A 19,254-nucleotide genomic window follows, 5' to 3' on the forward strand; every position below is an offset into this window, starting at 1 on the left:
AAAATACCCACGACGCTCGAGCCCTGCGGCGGGTGGTCTTCCTCGGGTCCCCGGGGGTCAGTGCTGCCCGCGGTCAGCGGCGTGGCGGCAGGTGGCTGCAGAAACGGTCACCTGTTTCTCGTGCTCAGATGCTGTCCCTGACGTGAACGCTTTCGAGACGCGGCGGAGAAGGAAGAGACTTGCGCTAGGATGGGAGGGAAATGAGGCCCGGACACCTGGCCGCGACCCGCACGCGGTCGCTTGAGATTCCGCGGTGTGTGGTCTGCGCCCTTGTCGCCAAGGGAAGTGGCGTTCAGCAAACAACTCGGGGACGGGCTCCCCTCAGCTCCCGACGCTGCATACGGAGCGAGACTTACAAGAACCATTCTAAATGCGACGTGGCCAATGTTCAAACTTTCGAAAAGCGGTAACGGACACAAGAATGGTAATTAATAAAAAAAAAAAAAAAACCATAAAGATCCTTTTAGAGTTGGTTCAGTGAATTAAAGAGAGTGGAACAAGAAAAGGTGTTGTAGACAACCTCCCCCCATACACACTTATTTTTCAAACCCCTCCCTTCTCTACCTCGACCTCCCTATTTCTTATCTGGCTTCGCAGCAGCCGCCGGTGGGGCGCACTGGAGAAGCTTCCTTTTCAGACTGATTCACCCCTCTTTGCACAGTATTGCATTTTTTCGATGACGTACACTGGGCGACCCACGCATGTCTTTCATTTTTAACTGGAGATTGTGTTTCCCACCCACTCACCCAGAGTTGTATATAATGCGCCTTAGTACATCTATAATACAGGCTGATAAAAAATGAACACATCATCTCCAGTCATAGCTTGTAAAATGCGCCAAGAAAATTTAGGAGGAATCCGTTTCTGAGCAGCAGGACAATGCGAATGTGCCTGAAGCCACTGCACTGTCCACCTAAAAACGGTTCAGGTTTTCTGTCACACCTATCTCACACTTTAAAACGTCTTCCTATGTCATCATTTTCTGGATGTTTTCTGTCTCCCGGGGGCTGTAATCCCCAGCTCCAGTTTCTGGGCTGTACATTCACTGTCTCCAAACGTAGCTGGAACGGGCTGTGGGAAGGGCCACAGCATCGCCATTTTTGCTTTGGCTGAATCCTCTCATTTTAATGCCCATTTCCCAAGTTTAAAATAAATGCACTTAATCCATGTTGGGCTTGACCAAGAGGGCTCCTGGCTTTGCTCCCTCTTCTGGCTGATGGATTTGTATGGAATGACTGACCCACTGAGCAAGGCAGGCCTTTCCTAGGACCACCCAAGTAGCCACTTATAAATGGAGTTGATTCTTAGGCACAAGAAGTATTGTACGAATGCTACAAATATTAAAGCATTTTGGGGTCTTTTAAACCAAGCTTTATATAGACCAATGTTCCTTATACACACTCATTAGAGCTCTTAAGTTTTACTTTTCACATATATGCCCTTGGTCCATGCACAAACCTTAAGACTCAGAATCCTGATTCTAGTACATATCGCAGAGCGTTTCTTGTCCGTGTGTAGCAAATGACACATACAAGGACATTTACAGCGACAGCGTGAGGAACTGTAAAGAAGACCCACACGTCAAAGAAGAACCCAGAACAATTAAATGAGGCTATTTTCATAATGGAATACTATACAGCACTGAAGAAAATAAACCTGCAACTATATGCAACAACGTAGATGATGCTGCTTAGAAACACAATCTTGAATGGAAAAAAAAAAGCTAGTTCTAGCAAGACTATATGGAAACGTTATCATTTGTATAAAGCTCGAACTGTCACACACGTAAAAAGGCAACCCCGGAGCGGCTCGTGGCAGCGGCGGCGGCCTGTGCCGGGCGCAATCTCCCTACCCGGCCGGCTGGACGCGAGGCCGCGCTTAGAGCTGCAGAGCGCGCGCCTCGCGCACCTGTGCGCGCACCTGCGCGGGCGGCCTCGAGGACGGCCACCTTCCGGCGGGCGCGGGGAGGGCAAGGGCGTCAGCTCCGCGGCCGGTTCTTAACTGGACGGCAGACTCACGTGCGCGGTACGTGGCGCATAACCTCCCGTAGTTATCAAATCGCGGGTGCCCAGGCGTAATTCTAGAATAGACCCTGGGGCGTGGGGTGGAAGAGGACGAGGACATAAAGTCGCCAGTTTTCCGCGCGTGGAGAATTCTTCATTCTACTCTACTCTTTAGCCCCTAAGAATAGCTATATATATATATGTTAAATATATATTATATGTTAAATATATATTATATATTATATATATATTTTTGCATCCAATACAAGAAAAATACACATTTCAAATCAAGATATTGCAAAATATGGCCCCATTTCACTGTATCAAACCCTGACGATCACAGCTTCCTCTCAAATGTCAACCAAGCATGGAGACATCCAATCCCGATTCTATTAAAAAAGTGATATATTAAAACATCCTCCTTCAAGGAAAGTACTTGAAGGACGCCCAGCATCTTCAGGGACAGACCGTGTCCTCCTCCAGCCCACTGTGTGTATGTCTGCCGGGCCCTTCGCTTCTGCTGGATGCGCAGTTTGGAGACGGTGCAGCCTTCCACACAGGAGTATCAGAAACAGAATTTACGCAAACTATTTGAAAATTTAAGAATCAACTTACTTGTAAAACTTGGCTTTTTCCTAAACAGATAGACACATTCTAGTATAAAGGCTCGTAGCCAAAGCTTCTCTGAAGCAGTGTCACTTTAATTAAAAAATAAACATAAATGCCTCCCATGGGCACGTTAAAATCACTTATTCTCAACAAGCATCTTGCATCTGGATCTTAATATGATTTAAAAATCTCATTATATTTTCAAATTATCTAAATCTACTTGAAAATGCATGGAGTCCCATGCTATATTTTTGAAGCATAAAAACAAAGTTATCTGCCAGTTACTAATCTGACATATGCTTTAAAAAAATTTTTTTAAACACCCGTGATAACTTTTGATCGATACACAGGATATTGGAGAACGTGAAAGTATAAAATATCGGTTATATATTCCTGCTTATATCTGCATTTGAGAAAAGCACGTTACTCCTGAAGAAATGTAACATCTCATTTTTATATCTGCAGGAATATTATAAGTAAACATCCATAAGGTGGTTCAAATTAAGTTAAAATAACATAAACCGAAGTATGCCTTTTGTCCTGCTTGATTAGGTCAACTCACAAACCTGGTTTAAGAGACAATTTGCTCAATTTTTTCTAGCAGGAGAGAAAAGTGAGGACAAGTACGGTATAGAAGAATTTTTCAATAAGACATACTGACAGATTATAATGTGGTGTCTCATCGGGTGATGCGGTGTTTTGACTGCATGGTTACACAAGGGCTATAATTTAAATGCCATTAAAGACACATAAGCTCTAGCACGGAGACAGGAATACTGTAAAATTTTTTGGTCTGTAGTCGCAATGCAGATAAACTTGTTCCTTTGATCTTGCAATGCCAAAGTCTGTTGTCCAGAAGGGAAAGTCTTTGTGCTTCTGTCTTAAGCTAAGACAGATTGCATTTTCCATCTAAGTCATTTTGTTAACACCATATGAAAAGTAAAATGAATTTTATCAGCAGAGTTTAGTTTTCTTCCATCGTAGTGCTCAAAAAATGTGCCCAAAATACACACATCTGGGTTTAAAGGGACAAGACTCACTTCCAACGTCTCGATATGGGCAGTTTAGTAGCTTTTGTATCTCAGACGTTAAAAACATTGCAGTTTTCTTCTCTTTTTTATACGTTTTTCTTCTTAAAGAACAGGGACATATTTTGTTTATGAGACTCAGCAGAACACACACACACACATACACACATTTGACCTCTGTAAGGAATTTAGCGGCTGATCATCTGCAATAAAATACACGCCACAACCATGTGCAAAATCACGGTGAATTCTCTCCTGAGTAACTCTCTCGATTATTGAAAAACTGAGATGTAAACAATTTCTGCCTTGGAATTGCAATTTTAAATCTCTATACTACATTTTTAAGGGGAAGATACGATGTAAGCAATTTTCCTAACGGACTCACTACATCTCATTCTCCAGAAAACCAGACAAGAGGAATCAGCTGCTGTGATTTGCACACAGTCTCGAAGGCTCATGGTGTGAGACCTGTATATTTATGCCAAAAACGTATTGTTTTGGGGCCACAGTATGCCGATGACGCTTTCTGAAGCCCAGAGAACTTTAGGTCTTACGCATTTATATTTCGATTCTTTTTTTATATTAAAAATAAGAAATAATCTTTTTAGGAAATAGACACTGAGTTAGGAATGTTTTTGCCAAGACTGGATCTACTATTTAAATAACATTTGTATCTATCTCTTTATTCTCATTATACTTAAGTACCATTTCCAGTTTCTCTTCTGGGTGAAATTTGGGGGATGACTGAAAGCATGTTTGATGGCCAAAAGTAACATTTGTATTCTGTGGAATTTATGCTATCAGGTGGGAAAATCTTGATAATAAACGCTAACGTCATTTGCATAGTTAAAGGCAAAATGTCGTATGCATAAATCACGTTCGTTTTCCTTGTTTCTGCCTGATACATTTTATTATATCGTAGCGTCACAGAATCCTAAAAGTTCACTTTTTGACTGTGAGATCTTTAGAAAGTTAAAAGTTATTTAAAATGTAAAACAAAAATTTTAAAAGCTTAATCAGTACTTTTTCTTTCTTTTCTTTTTTTTTAATGGGAAAATCATGCCGAAGATGAAACAATGCAAAGCCACTGGGCGTTTCTGCAAAACACCCATCAACGAGCCAGCGAACGACGCCGAAACCAAAGCCTGTCACCGCGCCCTCCATCGGTCCCGCTCTCCTAGGGCCCAGCACGGACGGGGCCTTCTCTGGCCGCCTGGCCCAGCGTGGGCGCTGCGGGGAGGTCTTTGCCTGGTGTTTCCTGTTACCCACCTGTGGCATACGACGCGTGAAGACCAGGGCGTGTCCTCCCTGAGACCGTGTCCTGGGCATCCTCTGCGCCTTCCCCAGAGCTCGACACATCTGTCACATGAAGAAAGTCCCCACCTGCCGAACGGGGCCCGAGCCCGTTGTGTGGGTGGGTCCCTGGGTGGCGAAGGCTACATCACTGCCATTTTGCCCAAAGCTCTGTAAAACATAAACGATGCGTAAAAACGCCGCCCTCCACGAACGAGTCTGCTCATTGATTCCGAAACGAACTCCTCTGTCTACAAATGTCCAGGATCGGACGACCCCGGACGGACACGGAACTTGCTATGACTCGATGCATGTGATGGAAAGTGAATTATAGTGAGCGCTACACGAAAGGCAAGCAGGGGAGTGAAGGGTGACGAAGAGGGACCCGGGGGAGACAGTCAGCATTGGGTAACTGGTTTTGAAATGGTTTTTTCAAAAGTTCATGTCGACATCTTCCTGGACTCCATAATGGCTGACGGCTACAAGTGTCAGCCCAGCCTTAGCGAGATTTCGTGGAGCAGCGAAGGAGGACAAACCGATCGCTATGCAAATAAACATTGCTTTTATGGTCATTTAAACACTCGGTGTAGACTCGAGTATTAACATACGAAGGGAAGGTATATTTTCTGGTTATCGTAGGAACAGGTGAAAAAAACTGACAAAATGTGTAATCAAACATAGAAGCAGCACCATAGAAGATGTATTAAAAACGGTGCAAAAACATTTCTAACCAGAGGGGATATAGAGGTTACACTCACGAGAAGGTATTTGTAACTATTTTAAATCAACTATTAAATTATGAAAGAGAGAGAGAGAGAGAGAGATTTAAACGCTAAGAGAAGTACTAAGTTAAATTGTAGATTAAGGCAAAAATATATATACAATAGGGACTATTGCTATATTATGGAGGAAGTATAGGGAAGAGAAAAAATAGAAAATTAGTAAACTAAGTAAAAAATTATATATGTCATTGTCATTTTGCGGAGTCACATTCTGCATTAGAGCAATCGTCACCTGCTCTGCGGCAAACCAGTCTAGCGTCGAGGAGGTCACTGGCAATAATTTCGATTAATAAGGTAATTGTAGGGTGTTGCTGAAATCCATTTCATTCTTAATTTTACGAATAAAAAGCATCGATGCTCTTACAATGAAGATAATAATTTGGAGCCATTTCAAGGATAAATTAACTCAGTGGTTACTCCCTTTGATTCTTTTTAAAGATAAAAGCTTTCTGAATAAATAACATACATTTTTTTTTGGCTCCAAAACACAAAAGTGTGTCAGACATTTAGTGAACCCAAAATACACTTAGGTTTGCTCAATACTTAATAATTCTGTATTTCTTTGAGCGACCTCTTGACTTTTAGCAAATTGGCAAGTCACTAGGTGAACCAATACAGAGTGTAATGATTCTCACGATACCCTGAGAATCAATTTCCAACTTAAATTAATCGATTCTCTTCCAGATATTTAGAGAGGATCATTGTTTGGGTCAGCCTTCTTCCGTGTCGATTACTTGAGAAAATGACGACAGGGAGGGACCGTCGAACGCCACGGCGAGAGCCGTGAACGAAGCGTCTGCTTAGCGCTGGAACGAAGCATCTCTGTGTAACGGGGTAAGTTTGGATGCTGATCCCAGCGCGCATTAGACGGCGTTAAGAGAAAGGCGACATCCAGCACTTGTGAGCGGTTCGGGTTGTGACAGGTTCTGCTCTTGTGACACGACAGAGTGCGGTCTCCAGTGCCCCGGCTTCGTGAGCTGCCCGAAAACATCAAAACAATGAGGGGCCTCTGGACCGCGGGGTTAGCTTCCTGCGAGAGGACAGGGGTCACAGCTGCTACTGTCGCAGCGAGTTTCCAGATGTCGAGGCTGCAGGGACAGTGAGGTAACGGCAGGAAGGAAGGGTGCGATTTTGCTTTGGGGAGATGACCCCCCTGCCGGAAAGCGAGGCCGCGGCATTAACGGCAGCGCTTTGCATGCGCACGTCCTGGGCTGGAGGTCCTCGTGCCGAAGTGGGACGTGGGGACACTCGCTTCCGTGGCGAAGGGAGGGCCAGAATGACTCACGCCTGTGACGCGGAGAGAGAACCGCCCCCAGAGCTGTCTGTGGGGTTTGCAGAGTGTCTGTACACGCTGAGAGGCGTCGTCAGCTCACGTTCCCGGGAGGGCAGGACGCGGACGACGGGGTTTAACTCCAGGTGTTGGAGACGGGCGTGGAGACGAAACGCAACGTCGGACACGGGGCATCGACCGACGCCCCGCGTGAGGCTGTCTTTGCTCATTGGTGCCTGAGTAGAGAGAGGTGGGTGACGACTTTCCGGTATTCAACCAGGAATAACTTCTTTCTCAACATCCCTGCTGTGTTATCAAAAGTCTTCAAGTTATCAAAACACAAACAAACAAACAAACAAACAGACTCTCTAAGCTTTTCTTCCAATGCTAGAATCAAGGAGCCATATTTCTATGTGGGAAATTTGAAGACTACCTGATTCGGGCACATTTCACTGGCAAAACCAGTACATGTTGATCCACAGGTTACTGAGGAAATTCAAGCGAACAGGGTCTCGCTTTTCTCGGGTTCTCAATCACTCATCACGCTGCGTGCAGAACGTTTGTTTTGTAAGTGAAGAGAACAGTGGGTGCTTCACCTGCAGAGAAGGCAGAGGGAGGATCCACCTCTGTGCAGGGGTCACTTCTGGATTCCTGCCGCCAGTCGTGAAGCTGAGGAGCCTCTCACCTCCCTCACGTCAGAACCCCATCCCACTGAAACACCGAGCTTGTCACATGAGTGATCGTATATTTCTATTTACTGCCTCGCATCGAGATGACGGCAGACAAGTACGGAGTGAAAATCACACTTGCAAATTCTTAAGCCACGTCTCCCTGGTCCTGCAGAATCCCGGAGTCAGGCTGTCCTAACATCCCGACTGTCTTAGCGCTGGCTTAATGTTTCTGACTAAGGACATCTGGTTACACAGCTCCAGAGAATGCCATTCACACCATCCCTATCAGTGGTGCCAGCTGGAGTTGTGCAAGGCGCAGCCTCTGTGGCCGCAGGTGACAACCCTGCCTACCTGTGAAAATACCTCTTTTGAAGCATGAATAGTTTATTTGATACAGTACATGTCCTGCAGCTTAGTGACATCTTAAATTTAATAGGACCTTGTGAAAGTTTACACGCAAGGATTGAATTAGTAGGGCTTCGCAGTACATGTAAGCTCTAAAATATACCTGGATAAGAGCTACCGTATACTTTGGGGCGGAGGGACGCACATGAGGGAGAGAGAATGATTAACTCTTTTCTGACAGGTGGAAAAATGATGATTATGAAAAATCACGAACAACGTTGATAACTCAGCATTTGCTTGAGTAAGGAAATGAACTTTTACCTCGTAGTGGGCATTAGAAAAAGGGGCCCATCAGCTCACTGTTCCCAGGTGCTCACGGGGGAGCCTCAGATGCACTCGTCAGACATTTACAAAATGTGTACTGAGAAAGGAAACTTCCTCATTTAATACATCGGAATCATTCACGTAGCTTTTGCCGTCAAAGACAAGTCAAGCTAAGACTTCCTGGTTTACCAATTTTCACAGTTATTAGGAGAATGATGGATCAATATTGTATATTTTTTCTATGCTCTAAATCTTAAGATTCCTCGATTCCTGGAGATTTCTCTTTGCTGACTTGCTTTCTCTTTTGGTGACTTGCCTCCTAGACTTTCATGTGGCTATTTTTACCCCCTTCCTTTCAATACATTCACACACACACACACACACACACACACACACCCCAAAGACATATCAAGTTAACATCGTCTCAATCATCTCCTTGTTGTTAGTTAAAATAATAGTTATTAGTCCATATTTTTGATACATGGTTTTCAGCCCATTTTAATGAGCATTTTCCAGGTTCTCTGCAGACTTTTTCTTTCATTCTCAATATTGCATGTGCCAGCCCGGGAAAGTTGTGTTTTAGCACCCGCATCGACGTTCGTGAAAAGCGCGGCGCCACGCTTCCGCCATGAACGGTTCGATGAAAAATCGTGTCGCAGAGTTTTATTTTGTTTTCTGCTGCAAAAGTTACCTCTGAAAATATATATTCAACTGTACTACACAAGAAAACGGTTCAGTCAAATCAAAGGCAGACATATTCTTCCTTAATGTCCCTTGTTTACGCTGTAAGTTTTCAAATATGGCCCAAGGTCTGCGCTCGTATTCTATATCCCTTGAAATGTGTGTCTTAACACAATATTTAATATTTCTAGTGATGAACGTACATTGAGGGTTTCCGTGTCCCGCAGAAACATCTGCATTACACAGTTGTTCTTTACTTGGTACAGGAGCAGCCTCTGTGCAATGTTTCTATTGAATTTAAGGCAAAGACCCAACATAACTCACTTTGCATCTAGATAAGAGAAGACACGGAAAATGTCCGACCAGGGGGTTCTCGACCAGGAGCAGAATGCGGAGATGGGAACGTGGCGGGGAGGGCAGTTGCCAGCGTTCAGTGGGCAGAGGCCAGAGATGCCGAGAAAAGCCCCATGAGGTGTAGGAAATGTCCCACGCCAAAACCTGGTCCACAACATCGACAGCGCCTCTGCCAAGAAACCCTGACCTTAGGAGAGGTTCAAAAGAGGCGTTTCAGTAAACGGGATCGCCTGCCGAAGGACAGTCACATTTTACTGCATATGTATTTTAGCGATGACGTCGCTTCTCTAAAATTCCTAAGCACCTCCGGGGAAAATGTTTCCTTTGTCTAAAATAGATGCAGAACTAAAATTAAACCGACGACAATTGCGGACAAGCAGAAGGACTCAGGGCAGGTTACGTCCTGGGTTTCGTCTTCTTCGTTTCAATAAGAAATCATGTCACGAAATTCCCCTGCTTCCCATCAGCCCTGTGGCTCTGCTGATTCCGCGGGCGCATCAGGAGAAGGCCACGTTAGGAGCTGGCACGCCCAAGGTCACGGCGTCAGGAGAAGGCCACGTCAGGAGCTGGCACGCCCAAGGTCACGGCGAGGACTGTGCACGCTGGACATCGCCACGCGTCCTACCGTTTGGCTGGCGATCCTACCGCGATCAGTCTCTCTCCGAGCGACTCGACCTCCGGGCTGGACGGGCTGATGCCCACGTGTGCACATGTGCGCTCTCAATCCATCCCCGAGGAGGGCCTGCCGCTGAAAACCTCCGGCCACAGCCTGGCCAAAAATGACCTCGTCTCGGGTCAAGCGAGACAGACTCTGTTTTCCAGAAGAACCAGCGTGGGACTGTAGCCAGAGTCGGGATGGGACCAGATGGGAAGTGGGGGACACGGTGTGGGGGAAGGGAAGGGGGCCGGGGGGCCGGGCCCCCACCATCTTCTGTCCCTTCTCCGGCGCTGGCCCGCGCTGCGGTCACGCCCTAGGTGGCTTCTCCCCAGACGCCCCGCACGAGCAGCCACAGCCCTCATCTGCCTGGCTCCGGCGGCTGACTCGGTTGCCACCACAGAAATAGAAATTACAGCTTTCAACCCTTCATTTCATCCTTCTTACCTATAATCCTCCAGTTCCAGTCTGTCTGACCACTTGACAACGTTGGGGTTTTCTTGGCCTTTTTTTAAAATTGTGGCGCTTCGGGGGACCACTTACATATGCTTTACACACAGAGAGGAGTACGCAGCCCTGGAAACTCCTGACGAGAACAAAAGCCCTGCCGGGGACATGGAGTGGCACGGAAGACGCACAGCAAGGACACGCATAACCGGACCGCCGCGTGTCTCACCGAAAGCCGGCGCTTACCTGCGGGTCTCTCGTGGATCCTCTGCAGACGCGACGTGAGAAGTTTTTGCACGGGGTGCTGATCCGTCTTCGCAGGCGTGGTGTTGGCCTGGGTCCCTCGAGGGCTTCGGGTTTGCTTTTGTATCTGAAGCGGAGCGAAGACCGGAGCTGGCGCTGGCGCTGGCGCGTCCCCTGCCCCGGGCGTCCCCTGCCCCGGGCGTCCCCTGCCCCAGGCGCCTCCGACGTGCTGTGCGCCCCCCGCCCCCGGGTGGTCCCGCTGAGTGACGGGCACGCCCTTGATGACATCCGTTGAGGAGACAAAGGAGAGGAAGAGGAAGGGGACGGGGAGAAGAGACGGCGTGACCACGACGGCAGGACCAGCGTTTGGACCGGACCGACCGGAACACGCACCTTAATCGCGGCCGCGTTTTCGGGCGCAGCTGCGCCCTCCTTTGCAGACATAACGTTATTTCTTCGGCTTTCGCGGGACGGTCACCCGGGGTGGCGATCGAACTGCCTCTGGTTTCCGTTATGGGCTGGTCGGAAATTTGGCCAAGATCCCTGCACGGAACGAAAAGGGTTTCGATGAACTCACGCGAGGCGAGTGGAAGCAGCTAAGACGGGCTCGCGCCGCCCCGCGGGGTGTTATCCGCCTGCTGTTCACGTCCTAAATTCCACCTTTTCTGGGGCTACTACTTTGGCCCCAGAAAACATTGTTTGGGGTTCCCCCTCCCATGAAAGAAGTCCCATCATGTAACAACCAGAGACCCATGAAAACAACAAGCAGTTTTGGCTCCCTCCGCTATGCTAATTAATTATAGGGATTAGTTTTCATTTAGAAGAATTTCTCATGTGTAAACAGGTTTTAAAATATTAAATAATATTAGCGCGCTTGTTAAATAAATCTCGGTTTTATTCCCAAACGTATTAAATATATTCGCTTTATTTTTTTCCGTTTAATTTCTCTAAGGAGACTAACTCATCTATGTACATTATGCTATGCTATCTTTATATCATTCCTTCTTCTAGTCTGTGGTAACACTTGAATTTCCAAAAAAGAGAATACTGAATGTGATTAAGCAGCGCGGCTTTCCCCCTTTCAATTAGGCTAAACGAAGACAAGCAAATGCGTTTCTTTCCTTTTTATTACTGAATTATAGAATCCTAGTATTTAAAAAAATACTGTAAGAGACACTGTAGAAGTTTGTTGGTCTCAACTTGGACATAATACATTCTTTTTTCAGAAACGCACTTCTATAACTTCCCTTTGAAAAGACAATCGGTATTTTCCTATCTCTTGTGTAACGATGTGTTTTTCCCCCATAATTTTCTTCCATCCATCGGCACCTGCGGTTCCAGGGGCTGCTCAGGAAGCAAGACGCAGGAGGCGTGGACGGCCCTGGTGGCTGAACCTGCGAGGAAGTGCCCTGAACCCCTTCACGAGGCCCCTTGCACCCCCAGTCTCCCCAGACTGGCTGGGGGTGGAGCTTAACGTAACTCTGGTCTTCTGGCTGGAGCCTGGGGCATCTCGGGCTCCCTCGGCCATGCTGTGCACACCCACCGGGCAGGGAAATGCCTAACGAGGGAGGGACGGTTCATGTTCGTAACTATGTCAGGGCCTCCTGGAGACGTTTGAATCGCGGAGTATCAGGAGATTGAAACTTTCTGCAAAGTGAACAAATACAGCAGCCAACCGGCCCGTGCTGCGGTCACGCCAGCAGCTTTCGACGGATTCGTTGGGCCGAATTCACCAGGGACTTCTGTCTCCACCAGTGACGCTAAATCGCTCTTCATAGTAAACTTTAAGGCTTTAAAACACGACGAAAGCTTTACGCCCCGCCCCCCGCGCACACGCATATGCCAGCGTTTTGGAGTTGACGTCGACTCGGTCGATTTGTCCCCAAACCATTTCCCATGATCGACAAGATTCATCGTATTATAGACAGGGGGCTCGCTACGATTACAGAGTGTCTGAACATGCATGAAAAGTTATTCCCCAAAATTCCCAAGCGAGCGCTCCAACATCCTCCCTTCTGATGGCAGGGAGATGAATGCTTTGAGCACTCCGGTTTATTTTTAATACTTCAAATGAAAAATCGATTTTATTCAGTAACAGTAGAAATACTTTGTTTAGAATGCTGTATGGTGTTTCGATTAGACTGGAAAGGAAGCCGAGGATGTCGCCTACCGTGAGCGCTGCTTTGGGGACGGAGTGTTTGTGTGTGTTCTTTCGATGGTCACGGGGTTTTCTCCTAACAGTCTCGTTTGCCTCTCAGCCCTCTCTCATTAATTATGGTGTAACTCGTTAGTTCCCTCTCTCTGTCTCTGACAGCTCTATTGCAAAAAAAAAAAAAAAAAATTAAGAATCTCAGGAGCTTGGAAGGGGAATACTGGAGTACAAAATGTGTTCTACATTTTTTTTTTTAATTATTGTAAATTTTTAAAACTTAATTATTCCCAGGACAAATTCTTGGTCTATATAACCCCTGACAGTGACTATTGACTACATTTATACCTGTTAATGGTTTAACACTTTCCCACATGCATTAAGCCCATTCTAATTATCGTTGTAAGTATTGAACCTATTGACTTAAGCACAGAACTATTGAATTCCCTGGGGTGGGGATGTAAACAGACTCAATCCGAGGTGGAAGTATTCACTGGAGGTTTTAATTGAGCCATCGGAGCCCAGGTGAGGGCATTTGAGTGCGACAAAATTCAATCAAATAGTCCATTTAAAGCTTCTCACGGAATTCCACCCTGTAAACGTGGCCTCTCAGACACTTTTCACGCACAGCTGAACGTGCTTTGCATCGTGTACGAAATGGGAGAAATACAAACACACAGCAAAGTTGCAGACCAGCCAGGACAGGTGGGAGAAGCTCCCTTCTATGCGCAAGAAGATTATTTTAAATTAATACTTCAAACTTTCTTTCTCGCCTTCGCCTTTTCTCCCTCTGCCTCTCTCCTCTCTCTCTCTCTCTCCTCTCTGTCTCTCTCTGTCTCTCTCTGTCTCTCTCTCTCTCTCTCCTCTCTCTCGTGTAACCCTTGAAGACAGTTAATTCCCTGATTCACTTTCTTATGTCTTTTTTCCCCAAATATTTCTCTTTCGTCTCTAAAGTTATCCCGGCATTTGATATGTGACTCAGGTGGGAGAGAGACGTGCCCCCCGCCATGGTAAACGACGACCTTTCTCTGTCTCCCGGTCCTCGCCTGGGCACCCCTGCCCCTCCCGGCCTGGCCTGGCGCGGTGTGGAGGCCAGACGGCCCTCCCTGTGATGCCGGCAGCGACGGGGGCACCCAGGGCCCCTGGGCTCACAAGCTATAACGTGCGAGCTTGGCAAGGCTTGGATGCCAAGGTCTGAGTCTCTACTAAACTACTCGCTGCCTCTCCAGGAATGGCCCCCTGGGGCTGCTGGGAGCGGATTCTTTTTATAGGAAACATACTCGCAAGGGTTTAATATCACCTTGCTGTATCCTTTGACTCGGTGGGGTTATTTTTCTACCTCTCCCCTTTATTTTGCAGACCCTGTGAGGCGAGCCTGGGTTTATATTGTATGCGACGGTCGTACGTGATCGACGCCTCTCTGCTGAGCCCGAGAGCCTTCCTTCTTATTAACCGTGTGCTTAAAAGGAACAGAAAATATCTTGCCACTGAATGTCTTTTTACAGACTGAAAAGACTTTTAGGTTCAACAACATTTGTTAGGCTTCGATGCAATCAAATGCAATTTCAATCTTCTCGAAATACGCAGCCCTGCCCCCCCGGATTTGCACATATGTGTCAGCTTTCAGTTTTTCTCACTAGTGTTTTGCACATGAAATCTATTTTCACTGAGAAAATGGAATCTTTGTGCCTTTGTCTCTCTGCGTGCAGCTCACAGGCGTGTTCTGGCCGGGGCTGTGGCTGTCGCGGCGAGGGGGAGGGGCCTGGCAGTCATTGTCAGCTTGTCTGTTTCTGTAATTTCTGGCCACTCAGCAGTATTAGAGGGTCTCAGAGAGGGGGCGGAGAGGGTGGGGGGAGAGCTTGTCATTGATGAAAGCCAAACTCTGAATCACCGCCTAACGTTAATGGCCAAAGCGAGAGGGGGAGAGTCTGAAAAACTTTTATTGTGTTCTAATGAGAAAGATTTTTTTGGAAATGGCTAATTTACCGAATCGCGCCCGGTGGCGCTTGCAGGGCTGGGCTTAGACGGCCCCGAGCCGCACGTCGTGCCCCTGGTCTCATTGCTCTCGGCCCGGCCATCGCCCGTGAAGCTACTTTAATTTTCCACCGGTGGCTTCTGGTTATTTCTGCCCTTACCCCGCCGTAATGTAACTGACAGCCCAATGAAACATCTGCATTTCTTACTCTGGATTTCTCCCCACAACTATTCTGCTTTTCTTCTAAAACTTCCAGATGTTTTGGCTCCTTTATGATTTTAACGCATGCAAGGATATTTGCTCCTATTTCAAAGACAGAGCTAGATGGACTGACCAGATGTTTCTACACGAGAAGCTTTCTCATACTCCGACAATCAGCTCAGTATTTTTGCCTCTTTTTTGGACACATTCATATTAGGATGTATCTTATTGTCTTTACTATTTGAGATGATTTCTAAAACATTTTTGTGGGCTTTTCAAGAGTTCAAAACTGACATCGTGATCTGTCGTGGCCAGTGAACCAAGTTTCCAGCCCTGGTACTTCAGTGTCTAGTAATAGGAAAAGGAGTTGCTGTAATTTTTCTTATTATTATTATTATTTCTTCTTCTTTTGCTTTTTTTTGTTTTTTTGTTTTTTCTTTTTCTGTGAGAGATAAGAAGTTGTAAGCGATGTGGGCAACAATGTATTTTAACTGAGTTTCCGGCTTTGCATAAACATTAAAGGAACCACCCGTATCTTGCCTTGAAGTTGTCTGGACAAGAGTTAACAGAGTCTGTAATATATTTCAAGAAAACCTGTTTCCCATAATTAATAACAGGAAGCCGGGTAAACAGACATTTGCTGACAAATGAAACCGAAACAGTAACATATACACAGAAGCATGGGACGTGGAACAAAGCAGCATTGTATGGTTCTGCCAGGGCCTGGTTCGGTTCCCAGGTACTTATGCAAGACTCACATAAACGACAGAGTAAACGATCATTAATTTCACATTTCAAGGTGATTTCTGACCATTTAAACACATGCTTGCAGGATGCAATCATTTCTCCCACTGGGTAGCATTTGAAAGTGATCTCAGGCTATTTATATGCTTAACATGTAGGCAGAAAATCCTTATTTCCTGGAATATAGATTTTCCAGACAGTCGAATGAACATAAAGAGAGACGATCTTTTCTTTATTAGAAAATTATTATGAGATTTTTAAAGGCTATTCCTGCCACACAGTTCTGAGGATGAGAGCACCCGATGGGGCGGTGTTTTGGGGGGGGCGCGTATGCACGACGCACGAGCTCTCAGGCAAACTAAACGCAAATCATTAATCAGACAGACGCAAAGGATCACCGGGCAATTTGACCCACTTGTGCTGAGAGCTGCAGACAAAGCTTCCCTGGCAAGTAATGTGTCTCTATCTTCCAATTGTATCATGCAGTGGGGACTGTCTGGTCCTGGCTCTGACCTTGAACCCCACAAATTGGTGTGATATGTGGTTTTCATGCTTCTTGGAAGCATTGAGCTCAATTTGAATTTGGAGGGGTTTTTTTGTTTTTTGTTTGTTTGTTTGTTTGTTTGTTTGTTTTTAACAGAGTTAGGCGCTTAATTCGCAATTAATTTTTAGGTACGGATGTCGTGATCCTTTAAGTGAAAAATTTTTATTTCCTTTTAAAGGTGATTGTCCAAGAACTGTTAAGGGTAAAATTAAGATTAATCAAATGTTTATTTCTGGTTTTGAAGGACGCACAGGAGAATAAGGCATAATGGCAAAAGTAAGGAAGTGTGTTTGTTTTATGATGCGCCTTTTACAAATTAAAGAATGTATTTTGATTATTCCAGTGCAATATAAATAAACCTAAATCGTCTCTCATGGTTAGGGTTCTGTGTCTTCCTTGGGAGGCCGTAGGAAGTCACATCTCAACACTGAACGAATGACAAGGGAGAGTGTCCTGGGTGCCGGTGTCAGAGGTGTTTGTCCACATGTAATATACATCCACATAACTGACCTAGTTGCTTAAAGCCAAATTTTTCTTTTTTTTAAGCTAAATCTGCAGTAGACACAAATTTAAGTCAGAGGAATTATACTCAGAGCTGATTAGGTTCAATTAAAAATAAGTATAAATTGCTTCATAATTTATATATATATATTCATATATATATGGATAAAAATGAATGTGACACACTTTATCTCCAGAGTCTTTTATTTGTTGTGGAATTTGGAATCCGGCTAATAAATATCTTGAATTTAAAGAAATGATTGAATTAGGAAAATTATCAGAGTGGAGCTTGTTAATTGCAGGCAAAAGTGACTTTAAGCCCTAAAATTTTGGCGAGTTTGTAGCCGAGTAAGAATAGCATGTAAAAATGTAAAGGGACTAAATTTAACTTGTACTGATTTGGATTTTTGCTGAATAGAAGATGGAGTACATATATTGATTATTAGGATTATACCAGTTATTCAGAGTTTTTGTTTTTGTTTTTGTTTTTGTTTTGTCAGAAAACATGTTAATGAATCCTGAATTACAAGAAACGTTGCTACAGTGCTCTTTTGTTAGATCCCAACTGATGCTTTGGAAAGTATAAAATATGTTTCTGAAAACCTCAGGTAAGAGTCATCTTGGAAGACTCCTGAGTAAGTGGCGCACTCGTTAAGTGGTCGCCATAGGCTTTTATGGGAACAATGACGATAAACAAATGTAAAGGCAGCCGTTTCACGGGCAGACTCATCCTTTGTTCGCTCGTGGCCTGACACTGGGGCTTGCTCTTAAAAGGTCCTGTCGGAAAGACAGACTCGATGCTCTGAGTCACCTGTCCAGGGAAAGGCCCCGGCGGGCTTGCTGCTCAGGTGGGTGACGTGGAACGGAAACAGGGCGCTGGCGCGATTCTCAGCTGCGTCTCCGCCCTCGCCCCGCTCCCTCTCAAGCTTCCTCGTGACCACCAAACAAAAGTCTAGACTGTTCCTTCCTTCTCAAAACAAGGACATTCTTTTGAATCTCAAGCAGGTTTCTCTCTGTCCTGCGTTTCGCCTGCTTTAGCGAGTGCATCTCAGTCTACTTCTCGTCATTGTCATCTTTCCAGACACTGCGACCTGCAATACCCATGAACCTATTGGTGGAAAACGTGTTATTTCGTTAGTTACGCACTAGCAGTGAAAATCAGGATTAATCTTTGCAGCTTTTACGTATCTACGCTCGAATAAATGACGGCTGTGGTGGGACTCAACACCGAAGTGACAATTAAGACGTTATTTGTGGTATAAATATAGGCCAGGACCGGGCACGTCCATGGTCTAGAAATACTAGGAATGCTGATTCTTCTGTAATACACGACGGAACACGCCTGAGGTGTAAAAGCTTAAAAAATGACTCTTTATTTTGCTTTACAATAAGAGCAAAATGGTGGACTAATACCGCCGTGTAATTAATATTCTCGCATTTTCCTTTCCTACCAGTTACATGTGCTCCTCCTTCAAAAGAAACCAAATTTGTTTTGCTAGAGGAGAAATTATGTTTATAAATTCTAATTTTAGAAAGTAAAAGCATGAAGCTTGTTTTGGTGGTTTAACAGGTAGATGGATTCCATCCATAATATATTCAGAGACTGAGTCAGTTCTGCTTTATAAAATCTGTGAATATTTAAAAGTAAAAGTAATTTTTAAGGATGGGTTGCAGTTTTCAATTTAAGTGAAACATGTTAATGATGTCGTTTAAGAGAATTCTTAACTTTTTAAGAAAGTGAGGATTCACTTATGGGTCGCTTAGAAAAGCTAAGTATGCATCACAAATTTTGTTCAGTTTTTCTTGCTTCCAGATAAAAGTGTTATTGAAGCTTTAAAAACATGGTACGTAAATTCTCCATGATGGAAAACTATATAACAAAGTGCATTGCGACTTTTAGGGACCTGGGTCGTCCAAGTATGCATTTCCATTCCACATGAGATACACCACCCCTAAAGTTTTCTGCTCCCTTTTATTGAAGGGTGATAAATAGACATGTCAAATTGAGCACAGAGAATAGAACGCACAGACCAGTTTGTTTCTGTTGTTTTTCATTCCCTAAATAAGTATCTTTTGCTCATATAAACTGGGTGTGTGTCCTTTTTTACATGGGCATACATCCTTTTTATAAGATTTTTTTTTTTTAGAGGATCCTGTGTCTTCATTGATTTCCACATTTCACAGGATGAGAATAGAGTCAACTGCTATTCATATATCCAGGAAAAAAGATTTATTGAATAGTAAAAAAAAAAAAACGCATTTTTTTTCCTTTTCAGTGTGTTTTGCAGTTTTTCCTATAAACTCTATGGCAATGAACAGTGACGAAGCCAACTTGCTACGTGAGTTTAAATTATAATTTGAAAAAATAGAAATTCTGCCTTTGATGATGTTTAGGAAGCAAAATCGTTCGACGTCGATTTTTCTGTCACCATAGC

General features: G+C 44.9%; 1 protein-coding gene across 1 annotated transcript in view; it reads right to left on the reverse strand.

The window, feature by feature from the left end:
• Nucleotides 1–5,754: 5,754 nt before the first annotated feature.
• LOC120619317 (uncharacterized) overlaps nucleotides 5,755–19,254 on the reverse strand; it is a 44,309-nt gene continuing 30,809 nt past the window's right edge. Inside the window, exons 7-9 of the mRNA XM_039883642.1 lie at nucleotides 11,099–11,248; nucleotides 10,709–10,832; nucleotides 5,755–7,221 (exon numbers count right to left, since the gene is read on the reverse strand). Coding sequence (XP_039739576.1) covers nucleotides 6,997–7,221; nucleotides 10,709–10,832; nucleotides 11,099–11,248 — 499 coding nt within the window. The 3' untranslated portion in view covers nucleotides 5,755–6,996. The remainder of the gene's footprint in view (nucleotides 7,222–10,708; nucleotides 10,833–11,098; nucleotides 11,249–19,254) is intronic.

This window comes from Pteropus medius, unplaced genomic scaffold, assembly GCF_902729225.1.
Source record: "Pteropus medius unplaced genomic scaffold, Ma_sr-lr_union100, whole genome shotgun sequence".
Classification (NCBI taxonomy): domain Eukaryota; kingdom Metazoa; phylum Chordata; class Mammalia; order Chiroptera; family Pteropodidae; genus Pteropus; species Pteropus medius.